General features: G+C 33.3%; 2 protein-coding genes across 3 annotated transcripts in view; both read left to right on the top strand.

The window, feature by feature from the left end:
- The window catches only part of Cht7 (chitinase 7), a 61,656-nt gene extending 58,376 nt beyond the window's left edge, over window positions 1–3,280 (top strand). The window contains exons 13-19 of the mRNA XM_013313966.1: window positions 104–258; window positions 445–616; window positions 702–818; window positions 903–1,038; window positions 1,156–1,328; window positions 1,729–1,933; window positions 2,272–3,280. Of these exons, the coding sequence (XP_013169420.1) occupies window positions 104–258; window positions 445–616; window positions 702–818; window positions 903–1,038; window positions 1,156–1,328; window positions 1,729–1,933; window positions 2,272–2,486 (1,173 nt within the window). The 3' untranslated portion in view covers window positions 2,487–3,280. The remainder of the gene's footprint in view (window positions 1–103; window positions 259–444; window positions 617–701; window positions 819–902; window positions 1,039–1,155; window positions 1,329–1,728; window positions 1,934–2,271) is intronic.
- Window positions 3,281–14,788: 11,508 nt separating this feature from the next.
- The window catches only part of mwh (multiple wing hairs), a 75,263-nt gene continuing 72,989 nt past the window's right edge, over window positions 14,789–17,062 (top strand). For both annotated transcript variants that reach the window (XM_013314068.1, XM_013314067.1), the window contains exon 1: window positions 14,789–14,949. The gene's annotated coding sequence lies outside the window, so the exon portion shown is untranslated. The remainder of the gene's footprint in view (window positions 14,950–17,062) is intronic.

The raw sequence follows: 17,062 nt of genomic DNA, 5'->3' as shown, positions 1-17,062 counted from the left end.
AATTAACAAAAATGGTTTAATATTTATCACTGGAATTGGGACTAAAATCCTATTTAGGGAATATTTTGTAAATATTAGCTGTATGATTTCTCTTCGTTTCCAGATACTTCTAGCTATCGGTGGCTGGGCATTCGGCTCAACTCCTTTCAAAGAACTTACATCTAACGTATTCCGTATGAACCAGTTTGTCTACGAAGCTATTGAATTCCTAAGAGACTACCAGTTCAATGGTCTTGATGTTGATTGGGAGTATCCAAGGTAACAAAAAAGTCTCAAAGAATACATTTTACAGATTGGTTTGCGTTTCTTATATTTATCACCATTATCAACCCAAAGATGTTCATTATATGGTAGACCACAAACATGAATAGGAAATCAAATACTTATGGTATATAACTCCAATTTTATCAACGTAATATTTGACTAACCTTGTGTTGTTTGCAGAGGAGCTGATGACAGAGCTGCTTTCGTTTCACTGCTTAAAGAACTTCGCCTTGCTTTTGAAGGAGAAGCTAAAACTTCAGGACAACCAAGACTTCTGCTCACAGCTGCGGTGCCAGCTTCATTCGAAGCTATCGCCGCTGGGTATGATGTACCTGAAATCTCCAAATATCTTGTAAGTTAATGTTTTTTGATGTATATTAGGCAATGTTGAGTAAATAGTGATGACAATTTTTTGACATACGAAAATATATTTCTAGGACTTTATCAACGTGATGACCTACGATTTCCACGGTCAGTGGGAAAGACAAGTAGGCCACAACAGCCCCTTATTCCCTCTTGAAAGTGCTACCAGCTACCAGAAGAAACTAACTGTGGTAAGTTAATATAAAGATAGAATTCTATGGCGCATTAATACGTGATAGTTGGATCAGAATATTATAGTGATCGTATCTTTCCAGGACTATTCAGCTCGCGAATGGGTACGTCAAGGTGCTCCTAAAGAGAAGCTTATGATTGGTATGCCCACATACGGAAGGTCCTTCACTTTAATAAATGAGACACAATTCGACATCGGTGCACCTGCATCTGGTGGAGGTAAGGCGTATATCTATGTCAAAATTTTCCAATAACAAGAACCCTGTATGCTAAACTAGCACTCAGTGCTAATTTCAAATGCAGTTTTTTTTTTAAATAAAGAATTACGCATTACAGGCCAAGCTGGAAGATTTACCAACGAAGCAGGTTTTATGTCGTACTACGAGATTTGTGATTTCCTAAGAGAAGACAACACAACATTAGTTTGGGACAACGAACAAATGGTGCCTTTCGCCTACAGAGAAGATCAATGGGTTGGTTTCGACGACGAACGATCACTTAAGACAAAGGTGGGTTATTAGAAAACTTACGTAATGTTTGGAAGAAAATCCGACACTGTGCCGATGTATCGGCGCAACACTGGCCTTATTAAAATGTCATTGTTTATGTCCCCTGAGTAATAATTCTGACACTTGACTTGTTAATGAAAGCGCGCCATTAGCGCCAAAGGATTTTAACTAATATTTTCTAAAACTAGTAACAAAATAATTCAATATCAGTCATTGAATATTTGTAGCTAGCATTATGGTACTAAGATTCACTTACTGGAAATGATTTTGTACTAGAAAATAAAATTGTAGGTAATTTTTTGTAATTGCTGAAAAAAGATTTGAGGTAGCTCTGAATATAATTACAACGTATCAGAATAAGGCTTTAATATCAACTTATTTAATTTTATTATATTTCTAGATGACTTGGTTAAAAGAAGAGGGCTTCGGTGGAATTATGGTTTGGTCGATTGATATGGACGACTTCAGAGGAACGTGTGGTACTGGAAAGTATCCTCTTGTAACAGCTATGAAACAAGAATTAGATGGTTACAAGGTTAAATTGGAATATGACGGTCCATACGAAAGTTCAAACCCAGCAAGTGCACAATACGTTAAGAAAGATCGTAAGTAGCCAATTAAGCTATTCTTAATATTAACAATAGGAATATTACGTCCTAAGTAAAAAATAATAATCATAAAAAAATCTAGTCATCTTACAAATGTTATAAATGTGAAAGTTTATGGATGGATGGATAGATGGATGTTTGTTTGAAGGTATCTCAAGAACGACTACGGATCTAGATGAAATTTGGCATAGATGTGGAACATAGTATGGAAGAACATACAGGCTACTTATTATTTTTTTTTAATTTCCCACTCTCAGAGTCGCGAGTAAATTTAGTTGATTAAATAAATAATGTTATCGTTAAACGATCACTAACAAGTTTGTTCTTATTTACAGCAAATGAAGTGACATGTGAAGAAGAAGATGGTCATATCTCGTACCATCCCGATAAAGCAGATTGCACCATGTACTACATGTGTGAAGGTGAACGTAAACATCACATGCCGTGCCCACAGAACCTTGTCTTTAACCCCAATGAAAACGTATGCGATTGGCCTGAAAATGTCGAAGGATGTACCCACCATACCCAAGCACCACCGGCTAAACGATAGAAAAAGCATTTTAGCGTTTTCAAATAGAAACAATCTGTATATTTTACATTGTGATTGTTCCAATAATTTTATTCATAATCTCGATTTATTTAGTCTGTCAGTCCATTTTATTTGTTAATTTAAGTATTTCATTAAAATCATTAAAATGCAATCCATAATTTAATGAAATTAAATGTAACATAGAATATTTTGTAACATCTAATTAAAATAAGATGTTCATTCATTCATTATTTTCTGTTAAATTTTCATATTTAATGACAATAATATTCATTTAAATATCCACCTATAAAATAATATTAACAAATTAAAAATGTAAAAAAATAACAAAGATCGTAAAATTATTAATGGGATTTGTGTGATATGTAAATTTAATATCGGTGAATCATTGGATTACTTTTTATTACTAAATTATATTTCCATAATTTGTATTGATTTCCACCTAAATGTACACAATTTAATTTTACCCGATAATTTTTAAAGAAAAAAAGATTAAAAATTGTCATTAAAATTTTATATTTTCATTAAAAATTGTGTGCATTTGGGTATTATATTTATTAGTTTTAGTTTAAGATAAAAATGCTTCGTAATTACGATTCTCAAATCAGCTATAACACTGCCCTCTATACTGCCAATATGGTTTTCGACAATTTTTTATGGATATTATTTTGTAGAAACAAAATAATATTATTGTGACAATATTTTAGATGTAGACAAGTAAAATTAAGTAGGCGAATAAAATTTTAAGTTTTGTAAATATCGTATTTAGATACAAAGGAGATGTAAGATATTAAATATTTTATAAATAATGTTTGTTTAAATTAAAAATAACTATCAGTAATTTATTAGTTGTTTATACAATAACTAGTTGTCGCCCGCGACTCCGTAAGCGCGGAAAAAAATACTTAATTAGCAATCTATGTGTTCTTTCAGACTATGTTCTATCATCATCATCAACCTGCCCTTATCCCTATCGAGGGTCGGCACAGTACACTCCTCCATACATCTCTATCAGCCGTCATATCCGAGTCTACCCCCTTCTTACGCATATCCTCTTTCGCACAGTCATTCCATACTTTTTTTGGTCTTCCCCTACCCTTGTAGGCATCCACATTCAATCTCATTACTTTTTTGCTTATATCATCGTCATCCCTACTCATAACATGTCCAAACCACGCTAATCTTTTACTCCTCAATTTCTCGATCACTGGCGCTACTGTCAAACTTCCTCTAATATATACATTTTTAACTTTATCCTTCCTTGTCACACCATACATCCATCTTAGCATACACATTTCATTTCTATATGTACGCCATCAAGATCCGTTCAGCTGTTATGGAGATATCTTCAATCAAACATCCATCCATCTAAACATTCGTATTTATATAATATTATTAAGTTTTAACGTACTAAGTAAGGTCATCATTGTAACCCTGCCCTTGTCCTTACGGAGGATCGATGCAGTATGTACTCCTCCATACATCTCTATCAGCCTTTTTCACACAATCCATCCATACTTTTGTCTTTCTCCACCTTTGCAGCTAACTGTTCAATTTAATAACTTTCTTAGATAGATATAGAGCTCCATTATTGTTTTTTTATTCATTGATTCGTTTTATCAATTTATGTAACTTCAATCAAAAGCTATATAATATAAAAAAATTCAGATAAAGTATAAATCAACGAATGAGGTGAAATTATAAAGGCATGCAATGTTCAATATTCCACAAATTGATTGACACACACACCTGCATAACCTTTGCTTTGGAATATTCAACGAGTTTGATACAAACGATTTTCAATCTTATTCCTCAGGTATAGATATTAAATTCGTCTGGCAAAATATACATTGAATTCATAACGAAACGAGTCTGCGATGCGCTGAATTTTCCAATTATGAAATTATCCAGTCTAAGCTTACGTATACGTAAGCATATAATGAATATTGATGGAATGTCAGTTAAAGGTACGTGTCCATTTACCCGCGACATAGCGCACGCACGGCCCGCAACGAATTTTAGTTAACTTTTTATGTTTTTACTTTACACTGCGACTATTATCCGCACCGTCCACATCGAAAGACGGCATTTATCAAGCAATCCGTTGCGAGCCCTGCGTGCGGTGCGTCCGGCCCGTGCCAATGGACGCGTACCTTCAATAATGTTTATAAATATGACATTTTTAGAAGAAATAACTACAGATATATTCTTAAACATAAGTAAGATATTACTAATAGTGTAAATGCGAATGTTTGCATGGATGGTTGAATGTTTGTTTGAAGGTATCATAAGAACGACTAAACGGATCTGGAGGAAATTGTGTCTCAAGATTTTTGAAGACAGTAAAACTTGAATCAATTCGTTCCAGGACATTTCAATTTACTTTTAGAGTAAAACATCCACTTGGAGGAAAAGTCCCCCGAACAGAATTGATGGCGCTTTCATTTAAATCTATTCGTATCTACCGTTAACACTTGATCGATGTTCAAACATTTTTAATATCAAACTATTAAAAAGTCTTTATAAAGCTAATGCTTTAATAAATGGAAGGAAAGTAAAAAAATTGTCATATTTCAAAACTTGATTTATAACCTAACTTACCTTCTTATGGTGAAGGAAAACATCGTGATGCAACCTGAACGTATCTGATAAGAAATTCAAAGATATGTTTGAAGTCAACAAACCCGCACTTGGCCAGCGTGGTTGACTATGGCCTAATCACCCTTAACTTAGGGTAGGCTCCGAGCCCCTCGGCGGGGAGGTATCGTGAGCTGATGATGATGTATGGACCTACTAAGAAAAATCCCTATTAAGACATTTTAAGCACGGAACGTTATTTTGGTCATCTTTTATATTCTACGGTAACAAACAAATCGTCGACAAGACTTGTACTTGATCACCTATTTCCATTTTCAATACTAGTATTGTCAAGAGATGTACATCTGTATTCCGTCTATGCGAAATTAAAAAAAAACTTAATTAGCCTATGTATTCTTTCAGACTATATTCTATAACCATGCCAATTTTCATTGCGATCGGTTGTGCCACTGTGAACATCCATTTATTCAAACATTCGCCTTTATAATATTAGTAAGATAAATTCAAAAACTATTAGACTGAAGCTGTCTGTTTGCTATTATCCTATAGAGAACTATATTCTCTTTAGTAAACGATTATTCTTTTTGATTTCTTACTCATTTTGAAACGGTAGAGATTAATTCGAAGTCTTTGTTGCCTTCAATTACAAAAGAAGTGGGAAAGCAAAATCAGTCAGAGCATAAGAAGGAATTCCAATCTCACTACACTAATTAAAACTTGGAAATTTAATCAGACGATCCACACCTTTCCTTTATTCCCGCTGTCAGCTTCGCAGTGGAATGAAAATGGATGAACTCCGACGAAAAAAAAATGAATATCGTCGATTTTAATTGAATTTACTTTAATTCAAATTGAAAACTTGAATGAGTTTTCATTGTTTTAACAACTGTTTTAAGAAGATATTGTCATCAATTTTACTATCTTTAAATAAAACAAAGAAAGCAAAAGAGCTCATATACAAGGGTGACCTTTATAAAATTAACAATAACTGTGGGTTTCTGAGACCAAAATGTGCGTTTAAAACATATTGTTATCTTGGTGTTGTCAAAAATAATGACAGGGATAACGATATGTTTTATGAAGAGATTTCATTCTCAGAATACCACGGTAAGTTTAATATCTTTGAAAACAATTTGTAATGAAAATCATCATCATCATCATCATCAGCTCACTATACGTCCCCACCGAGGGGCTCGGAGCCTACCCTAAATTACGGGTGACTAGGCCATAAGCAACCGGCGCTGGCCAAGTGCGACTTCACACATATCTTTGAATTTCTTCTCAGATATGTGCAGCTTGCATCACGATGTTTTCCTTCACCGTAAGAACGTCGGATAAATGTACATATGTAAATCGGAAATCGAAAAACACATTGGTACATGGCAGGAAGCGAACCCAGGAGCTGCAGATTGCAAGTCAAGTGCTTGAGCACTGAGCCACCGACGTCTATATATAATGAATATATTAAATCAATTTTATTCTGAATACAGGTTAATCGTTACTCAATACATGCATGTATTGTAGACGAGGATGTAAAAAATTGGTTAGTATAGACAATGACAGAAAACAACACAAAATTCTACAAAATATTTCGTATTCGAGCATGTTAAATTAAATTTATTTTATCCTTTTCTAAGCTTACATTCTTAAAGTTAAAAATACCTTAAAGCTAAAGAGAGAAATGTAGAAAGACCAAACAATGTCTACTTTGAAGTTGCAGAGAGGAATTCTTAACATCGTGAATTCAACTAAAATCCAAGAAAATTGTAACAAAAGTTACATGAAAGTGAAAAAATATCGTAAGACCAAAAAAAATGATGAAATTATCACCAGTACATTCTTCACAAAACGCACGTCAGTTTCAATCTATCGGCAACCGGCTGCTAGACAATACGGTTTGGGTCGTCATTTGTTACTCTTTTATAACGGTAACCATAGGTTTAAATTTCAGTGGATATTTTATAATTATAATATTTTTTTGGGTAAAGAATAACAAAATAATATCTAAGTAGATGGTGGATTTTTTTTGGTTTGATTATGAAAATTATACACTTTATTTTTTCATACTTGCATTTTTTAAAGAACTAATAATATATTATAAGCTAGCTGTCGCCCGCGACTCCGTCCGCGTAAATATATAAAAAAACTAAAAATTAAAAACAATGAAAAAAAAGTGAATAAATAGTAATATCCCATGTCCGTCTCCTGGCTCTAAGCTACCTCCTCACCAATTTTCAGTCATATCGCTAAAGCCGTTCTTGAGTTATAAATAGAGTAACTGACACGACTTTCTTTTATATATATATAGATAAATACGAAAGTTTAGATTTATGGATGGATATTTGTTAGAAGGTATCTTCAGAGCGGCTGAAATTTGACAAAGATGCAGAATATAGTCTGGAAGATGACACAGGGTACCAATTACGTTTTTTTTTTTATTTCGCGTGGACGGAATCGCGGGTGACAGCTATAGTAGAGTAAAAACTTATCATAATATTAAAATACCACTCTTTCTCCTCAAATTTATCATATTTTTATGTCAGTAGTTTTAAAATTTATATTATTGTAATGTCCGAGAAAACTATATAGAGTTGGTCATACTTTTGATATGGTCCAAAAGCACGCACCATTTCTACAACATTTGTTCACGGCACTTACATGTGATAGAGTCGATAAGTTACCCGTTATCCGAATGTACTGAAACTGAAATCGATTAATCGAGCGGAACGGTACATCACTATTATTTGATACGACTGTTTTTATTTTTATTTTTGAGTTTCATTTTTTAGTATTTCATTCTCTTAATAACTTTGTTTTTGTTTTATGATTTATTTATTTAGTTTTATTAATATCTTCTAGTGGTTCTATGCATACAATTGTAAAAGATTAGCAAATTAATAATTGTCCTGAAAATAGAACAATTTATGGTCACCATCTCACAATTACGTCTAAATCTGTCAATCAGCTGTCACCTCGAGTTCCCATGGCGATATAATATGTAACTGAGCATTTTCCTTAAACAGGAGTAGAATAAAACATGGGGCATGTATCTTTAAATCAATCGGACAGGTGTCGATCTTCATTCTGCAGTATAGTGTAACAAACTTATCTGACCCGGTTGGAGAGGCGATGTTTGTTTAGAACAACTACTATTAGTATTATACTTCATTTAAAACCATACGCAAGGCTTAGAGAATGACAAGACATGATTCTTACCGAGCTGTCTTCAGCTACCGCACTGCAAGGATCTTGTGACGATTTTTAAAATTAACAATGAGTAATGAGTTATTGAATATAAGTTTGACCGGGTCAAATAAATTAGTTAAATTATACGTTACATGTGCTCGACGCAGTGGGATACCGGATAGGTATAAACTGACATATCGGAGATTCATCTCACGTCTCATGAATAGCTACATACCGTACGTGTCTCTTACTTTGCCGGGTAATGCAAATACTGTCTTCGTGTTACGTTTGCCATTTCTGACGTGATATTTTTAGTTGCAGTAAGTTACATAACTTGCAGTGCATGCATTACTTTTGTTTCTGATTTTATTTTTAAATCTGCAAACAACGTGATAAAAGACATATCATCCCGTCACTATACGTCCCCACTGTGTGGTTCGGGGTCTACCCTTAGGAGTGACTAGACCATAGTCAACCATGCTGGCGTAGTGAGAGTTGACTTCACACATACCTTTGGATTTCTTCGCTGATACGCGCAAGGTTCAAACCGATGTTTTCCTACACCGTAAGAACATCAGATAAATGTACATATGTATGAAAAAAAATATTAATACACGGCGGGATTCGAACTCAAGATCTGCAGATTACAAGTCAAGTGCTTAACCCCTGAGCCACCGATTCACTTTTATGACAATCTTATAATATAGATATAGATAATAACTAACTTAAAACATTATTAATAACTCAATGAACCATAAATAACTAGTAATGTTGGTTTGTTGAAGCTGCTGTTCTGGTACATACGCAAAAAGACCAACAAGACGATTAATATTGTTGAAGTCAACTTGAAAGTGGTGTTGCTTTTAATACCATACTGACGAAAGCGTACAACTAAAACATTAGTCTTCTTCATCCTGTTGACATTTCTAAATGAAACTTTTAGCCACCAATCTTAGGGTATATAACTCAAGCTGGGATACAGTCGAGGAGTTAATGCGCGAACACGTTCCTGTCGGCTTACATTGGAGCGACGCCAAAACGCCAGAGATCGGACCAGATTAGTTATTTGACTGCGAAGAGATAGTCTGTGAATCACTGATGTACTAACCTTAATACCACAAATGGAATTTCGAGATGCACCCAGCAGTGAATTTACATCCTCGCACGAGGATGGGTACATCTCGAAATTCCGTGTTTATCAATTAGATCAGTCGTTTATTAGAAGAACAATTGCTAGCTTCATTCGTGTAGTAGTTGTACTAACTAAAGTGTAAATTAAATTGGCTTTCAGATTGTATGTAGTAAGGAAATCTTTCTATCTTTTTTATAGCATAGATTAGATCCAGGTCACTTGAATCAGTCAAAATAGCGAAGTTTTAGTTACCTATAGACATCTGCAGTTGCAGATGCGGTGGCTACAAGCTACAGAAGAGACTACACACACAAAAGTGTATTTTCCCCTCCTCGCAAAATCAACCTCCTATACCCATCAAAAGGTAGAAGACAGTACGCCTAAGGTACGAACACGACACGCGGAATGCGTTCTACTTGACGCCTGTCTTCTGTATGGTCGCGGTATTACACCGACCTAATATTTTGTTTTTGGTTGGATTTATTATTCACATAGTAAATAATGTGATGTTTTAAAATATATTTTTAATCTATAAAGAAGGACAGTTTACTGGTGATTTATAACTTTTTTTATTTAAAATGATTTTTTTAATATATTAGTTAAAATTCACTAACATATTGAAACTCAGATGTCTTAGTTCCATAACTAGCAGTAAGTTGACTCAAATTAAGCGTTCCTTAGTCTAGCAATCTGTCTCGACGTACAATCTCACTGAATCAAGATGTTAGATTGTGAACTATAAAGCATTCCGACAGAGATAGTGACGCTCTCAGCTAGAAATTAGTTTTGTTAAAGTAAAATAAGTTTCCCATTTCCCAAGAAGCGTAAGTTTTAAATTTGTTACATTTTCATTCACATTAATGTAGATTATTTTAAAAGAAATCATAAATAAAAAAGTGGTTTTGAAAAATTATTTTAATTTTCACTTTGGTAGATACAAATTATTTATCAACCATTTTGATTTATATTAAAATTAATTGGATAATTTTTTTTTTTCATGCAGGTTTTTTTTTTTAATTTCCGTCATATTTTAATGCACACAATATTATATCGATTTCAATTAGATTTCGTTAATATATGAACAAAAATTTATATCTAAAATTTTTGTCATATTATAACTAGAGTTTACTTTTGTATGTTTTACACTGTATACAGTAACAAGGTGGTGTCTTGTGTCTAATTGTAGACAAGAAGACGCCCATTAAATGACACGTTGCAGTTGCAATGGATTGCGGTTAATAAACGCGTCGCATCTCGCCCGGCACGGCGGTGGCCGGTAGCTAGAAAACAAGGATACACAGCTAGTGACATACTAGCCTACACTAGATAAAGCTGTCTGGTCACGGACCGAATTTTTATTGACAAATAAAATACATCAAAACTTACATGCGTATTCAGTTGATGACATAACATTGAATTACGTATTTTTAAAGAATAATTGGAAAATTACTCGTAATTTAAGGTATGGTCGAGACTCTAGATATGTAAATGAACTGATGACAAAATTGCGTTTTTATATCCCACCTTATTTCGGCGAAATAGCGAATCGACCCATAGACATCTGAGTTTGCAGACGCGTTGCATACCATTAATTGACGGGAACACACAGAAATAGTATATTTTCCCTTCCTATGTGTCTTTCCTCCGCCAAATTCCACTTCCCCTTCCCATCATTTCATACAGGATAACTTAATATTGAATTAACCTTTCTCTAATATGCTCTTTACTTTGGAAAATAACAATAGTATTAATACTATATCGTTTTAATTTAATTTGAAATTAGTCGTATCGTGTATAGTTGGCTTTAAGCTAGATATAAGTGAGTGGAGTTGAATTTATTCTCAGTGGCGGATATGTTTGCTATAGTCGCTCCGACGACCATTACTTTCTTTTGTGCAAAGTGACTTTGAAAAAATAAACTAAAGAAAATTTTATGAAAGGTTTGAACATAATTCAAAGGAAGTTAACGTTCATCTTTTAAGGAATAGTGCACATGTAATCGATTTTTATTATAGTTTTATAGTTTTGAATTAGAAGCCACATGTACCTACGGAGTGTATGGTTCCTGTTGGATACGTTTGATAAAATTACAATTAGGCAAAGGTTATGCGTAGAGAATTTCTTCTTAAATCTGACTAATATTATAAATGCGACTGTTTATATGGATGTTTGTTTGAAGATATCTCTAGAACGGCTATATGGATCACGCTTTGACATAGATGTAGAACATAGTATTGAAGAACATATAGCCTAATTTATATATTTTTCTAATTCCGTGCGATCGGCTAATCATAATAAAATTCTAAAACCCAAACAAATAAGGTTTGTTAATGTCGAATATTACTGGCAACCCATTTTATGTTATAAATAATTAATATTAATGTGCTACAAAGATAATATTCTTCAGAAAGTGGTGACGTTCAATAGATTACTTTAATATTGCGACTCGCTAGAAAACTTGCTTTCCCTAATAACATAATTACGTCAATATATCGTTTGTCACTTTCTGAAGAAAATCGTTTGTATATGGTGCGTGACATCTAGACTACCACTCTATTAATGACGACTAAAATACAATTCCACTGAATGTGATTAATAGAAACGCACCTTAATTCGCTTAAGTTTCCGCGTTTGCGTTGAATTAAATGATTCTCTATAAGCAACTCTTTTACTAAAACTTATTTTTAAACTTGTTATTCTAACCATTGGTATTTCTTATCATTATCATCTCCACGTTGATATTCCACCTTATCTGTGGTTAGCAGTCCAGGTTTACATCCTCCAGATTGATCCATTTTAGTCATACCCTGCTCAATTGTGTCATCAAATGTCACCTTTCACCCTATCAAGCCATCTACTCCTACCTCTACAAATACCATATTTAAAAATCTCTTTGTCACATGCATATCTTCATGTCCATTTTATGTCAACCTTATCACCTCCTTTCGTTTATTACTGGCTTTATCGATACCATTTATGTATAAGAACATTTATAACCTCCTTGATGTCTCAACACATCGGCTTTCGCGAATGAGCGCGGCTTTCCCTGTACAACTATTAGCAGATAATGTGCTTTCTATAAAGGAAACATTAACGTTTAAACGGTAACATCTATATAATAACTTTGTTTCTAGTAACTTTGATTAGTAATCGACTTTGTTAAGTATTTCTATTATGTTTTGTGAACTAATTATGTTGTAAACAGTTTAAAACCATATCATCTTTGTATTTCTCGTTGAAAACACATACTTTTAGATATCATTAATTGGAATCCTTTAGCGCGAATGGCGTGCTTTCATTACAAAGTCCAGTAACAGAATGATTAGTGAGGAGACATAAACGTGAACATTTAACTAAGGCTAGTGTTGCGCCAGTACACCGGCACTGTGTTAGATTTTCTTAACACTAAATAGGAATAGATTCTACATGTGTTTCGAAAGTGATAACCCAAATTGTCGTTGATACAACGATAGGCTCAGCCAAAGACATAATACAGATGGATATATTTAATTTTATCAATGAAAAATAATATACGCCGCTACCTAAAAGGTTTAGGAGTTCCTTGTATTCATGGGGGCATCGCAGTTGCTAATGCACATGATCACGTAAGCCCTACACACTATGGCCAAGTGAGAACAGAGGGGTTTAGCTTGCTTCCATTCGGGGAGCGAAGCTCACACAACAACCGTGCCTTCCCCCTCTGAAAAAAGAGAGTTCTTTGTATAACAATACAATAGCAATGAATGTAAAATACATACAAAATTATTCGAACAGGAAGACCGGAGCAAGACAACGTAATTACACAACTCAGTGTTACGCGTTTCTTAGCGTTAGGAATTAAAGCCGAATCGTTCCTCGCATCTTAATGATCGACAATAAACATAGGGGAGGAATCTAATTGTGTACGCAATGATAACGTAGAGCTAGAAATGTCAGGATAAGATAAAACCAGTATGCAGTTGCTACAAGTCTTCTTCTTAACAAACCTAGCTTGACTAATCCTTTAACGCTGAATCAGAATTGCTCATAAAAACTTGTTTTACATAATAGTTCCTTTTAAAAACCTAGTGAACAGTTTAAGAATATGCTTATTAAATTATACTTAATAACTATTGCTTAAAAAATGAGTATCGAGATGTTACAAAGATTTTTTTAAATTTAAATAAAATATTTTCAAAGGCACAAAAATGTCAAAATGTTTCGTAGATCCGCGTTTTAAGCTTACACCTAACGAATAACTAAGACTGTATTCACGGAAGTTTCAAGTTTAAATGCGTTAGTTTAAACATGTTCCTTACTTACTGTGGGTTTCTAAGACCAAAATATGTATTACACAGAGATTTAGGTCTCAGAAAAAACACGGTTAGTTTTTCACTTTATTACATTTCTAGTTAAGTCTTCTTAGGTTCGTTAAAGTATTAACAAAAGAAATTAAACATTTAATTACAATGAATGCAAAACACGTTGTCTTTAACAGCATCTTGCATTGAATATTTCTTTTAATTTCCTCGAACAATGCGTTCATTTTCCGTTATAGTTAAAACAAGGCTAAACTAACTGTAACGCAGTTTCTACTTCATTAGAGAACAAATAATATGGTTATTAAACAAAATAAGTAGCTTAAACTATTGAAGGTAGATTATTTTATACTAGTGTTAGTTTCATTCTGAAATAATTAATTAAAAAAGTATAAAGAAACATTAAATGTGACCTTCCTTCGATTAGGTTTTAACCCGCATCCGTAGTACTTGAAGGTTACAATTCGATCATGAGTTAAAGATAAGCCTAACAATAATTGTGTCAAGTTACGATGTAGATAAGTAATTAAAGACATTGTAAATTCTTTAATAATTATAGGTAATATATTATATGAATTATTCAAATGGAAAAAATATTCGAATATTAAAAAATAATTAAGTAAAATACATTTTAAAAAATCCGAATTAAATTCAAACTATTTTAACATGCAACTATTTAAAATCAACAAAAAAAATGTTTTGTTTTAAAACGCCCTTTTTGTATTTTAATAACAACTATAGATTGCAATTGACTTTATAGTGTAACTAGCTGTACCCCGCGATTACGTCTGCGCGGAATTAAAAAACTTAATAAATAGCCTATATTTTCTTTTAGACTGTATTTTACATCTAGGTCAAACTTCAGCAACATCCACGCAGTAGTTTTGGAGATATCCTCAAAGAAACATCCATCCATCCATCTAAATATTCGCATATATAACATTAGTAAGATTACCATATGATTGTAACAGAAAGAGAATATTCAATTATTTAGCAATAAACGCGGTAAACTGCAGTCTCGGACATAGCTGGTATGTTCCTCGCTTGGATGCGCACGCGCGGCATCGAGAATATCAGTTGCTTAGGTCAGCTCATAGCGATCGCTTGCCTTACGAATATCGCGCGAAATTTAAATTAAGTTTGAAAATCGAATGCTACAACGTTATATGAAACGGTTTTTTTATTGTGTTTTGTTTTTATTATCAGTGTTTCGGATTGTGATACCAAAATACGGAGACAGTTGTTTTTAAAGGTATTTTTAAATATATGCTTTCTTTTTAAACTAAGTTTGTATTATTAACACTATTTATTGACAATTTTATTCATGACATTTGTTATATTAAAATGGGTTTGTTTTCAAAGGTTATTTGTTGCGGGTATTTACGGACACAATAAAGATAAGATTTAAGGCTTATTTGGCTCTAAATTAGTTAATAAAAGTGTGTTAATATAAAACTACAGTGAAAAAGAGTAATTAAACTTATTATAAAAAAACACAGAACTTAACATAGCTAGACATTTATCTATGATCCTTACTTTTACATTCATGTCATTATAAAATCTCACCAATGGTTGAACGCGACAGCGACTTCGTCCGCGCGGAATTAAATTCCAGCTTGATACCTTCTTGAGTCTTCACAGACAGACGGACAGACAACAAAGTGATCCTATAAGGGTTCCGTTTTTTCCTATGGCGTACGGAACCCAAAAAATGCAATAAATATAGTATTTGTCATCTGACGTAGCTTCCCAATAATGAAATCTTATATATAAAATTCTCGTGTCACAATTTTCGTTCCCATACTCCTTCGAAACGGCTTGACGGATTCTCATGAAATTTTGTGAGCGTATTGAATAGGTCTGAGAATCGGACAACATCTATTTTTCATCCCCCTCAATGTTAAGGGTAGTCCACCCCTAAATTTTTTTATTTTATTTTTAAGACAAAAACGCGGACGGAGTCGCGGGTGACAGCTAGTATTAGTATAGATTATCTTTTCGTTATAATAAACATACAGCAATTATTCCAGATATTGTTACTTTCTATTTTCTAATGGAGAAAGAATAATAAAAATCGGTTCATTTGTTTCGGAGTTGATGCATCATAAACAAAATTTCTTCGTAATGTAAGTTTTCATTGCCTAAACATATGTACAAAACATGTTATTTCTTACATTCTGTTTGAATAAACTGATACAATGTTATCCAAGGTTAGTACTAAATGAACCGGGAATATCGATTACTGTCCTCGCCTTATATTACTTAAGGACGTCTCGTATCCTTATTACCTTTCAATTTGAATTTGGTTCTTAAAAGTTTTTTTTTATTTATCAAGAACGGATATACATATCATTGCTGTAATCGTTTATATTTAATTTGTTTTTTTTCAAATGAACGAATTTTACTTGTGTAATAAATATAACCTTAAAGATCTTTTATCTGTAAAGTTGTGTAACCCGCGACTCCGTTCGCGCGGAATAACAAAAGCAGCCTATGTGTTCTTCCAGACTATGTTCTATATGTATGCCTAAAAATATACAGATTAAAATATTATTAATCATCGAAATTAAATAGGTTAATCATCATCATCATTATCAACCTATATTAGTCCACTGCTGGACATAGGCCTCTCCCATGGCACGCCACTGAGCACGATCCTCGGCCACTCTCATCCAGCATTATTAACCTATTGGCCTATGGGCCAATAGGTTAATAATTTTCTTTAAATTAATCGCTTTTTATAATTGAATAATAATTCAACGTTAAATTGAACTTTGACGCTTTGTAAACAAAGCGACCTAGAAATCATGCCTGTCTAATGTACAGGAAAATCGCCATAACAAAATTATAATATTCACAGTACTAAACCATTTTTCAAACCTACTTATTTTACGCGGCCTCTTTATCGTAAATCCGGCTTTATGAAGCACCTATAGCCTAATGTTTAAGGGTACGGAGTTCCGATCACTTGGTCGTAAGTTCGAATCCCGCCGTTCGGCTATTATCGTAAACCATATCGTACATGCCCAGAGCTTAGTTAGAATGGTACAAAAATATTAGTAAATTAACAAATATCTACTAATATGAACTATACTTTTTGTGCCAATTGGAAATTTATAACTACTGCCTATCTATAGGTACGCGAGGCGTGAGTTGTTTTAGCTATTTGATAGCAGATATAAAAACTAAAGTATAAAATTAATTTCAAAACTGAAACCTAATACATAAACTTTTCACATTTCTATGCAAATCTTGCTGAGTTAACGTAATAAATTCAAATTCTATGACAGCTTGAAATGCGACGGCTTCAAGATTTAAGTTGAACTTTAACACTCGCTTTGCAATGAAACGGACGAGAATTTGCA

This window comes from Papilio xuthus, unplaced genomic scaffold, assembly GCF_000836235.2.
Source record: "Papilio xuthus unplaced genomic scaffold, Pxut_1.1 DF827542.1, whole genome shotgun sequence".
In the NCBI taxonomy this organism is placed as follows: domain Eukaryota; kingdom Metazoa; phylum Arthropoda; class Insecta; order Lepidoptera; family Papilionidae; genus Papilio; species Papilio xuthus.
The sequence above is the reverse complement of the archived record's forward strand: the minus strand, read 5'-3'. Positions and strand labels throughout refer to the sequence as shown.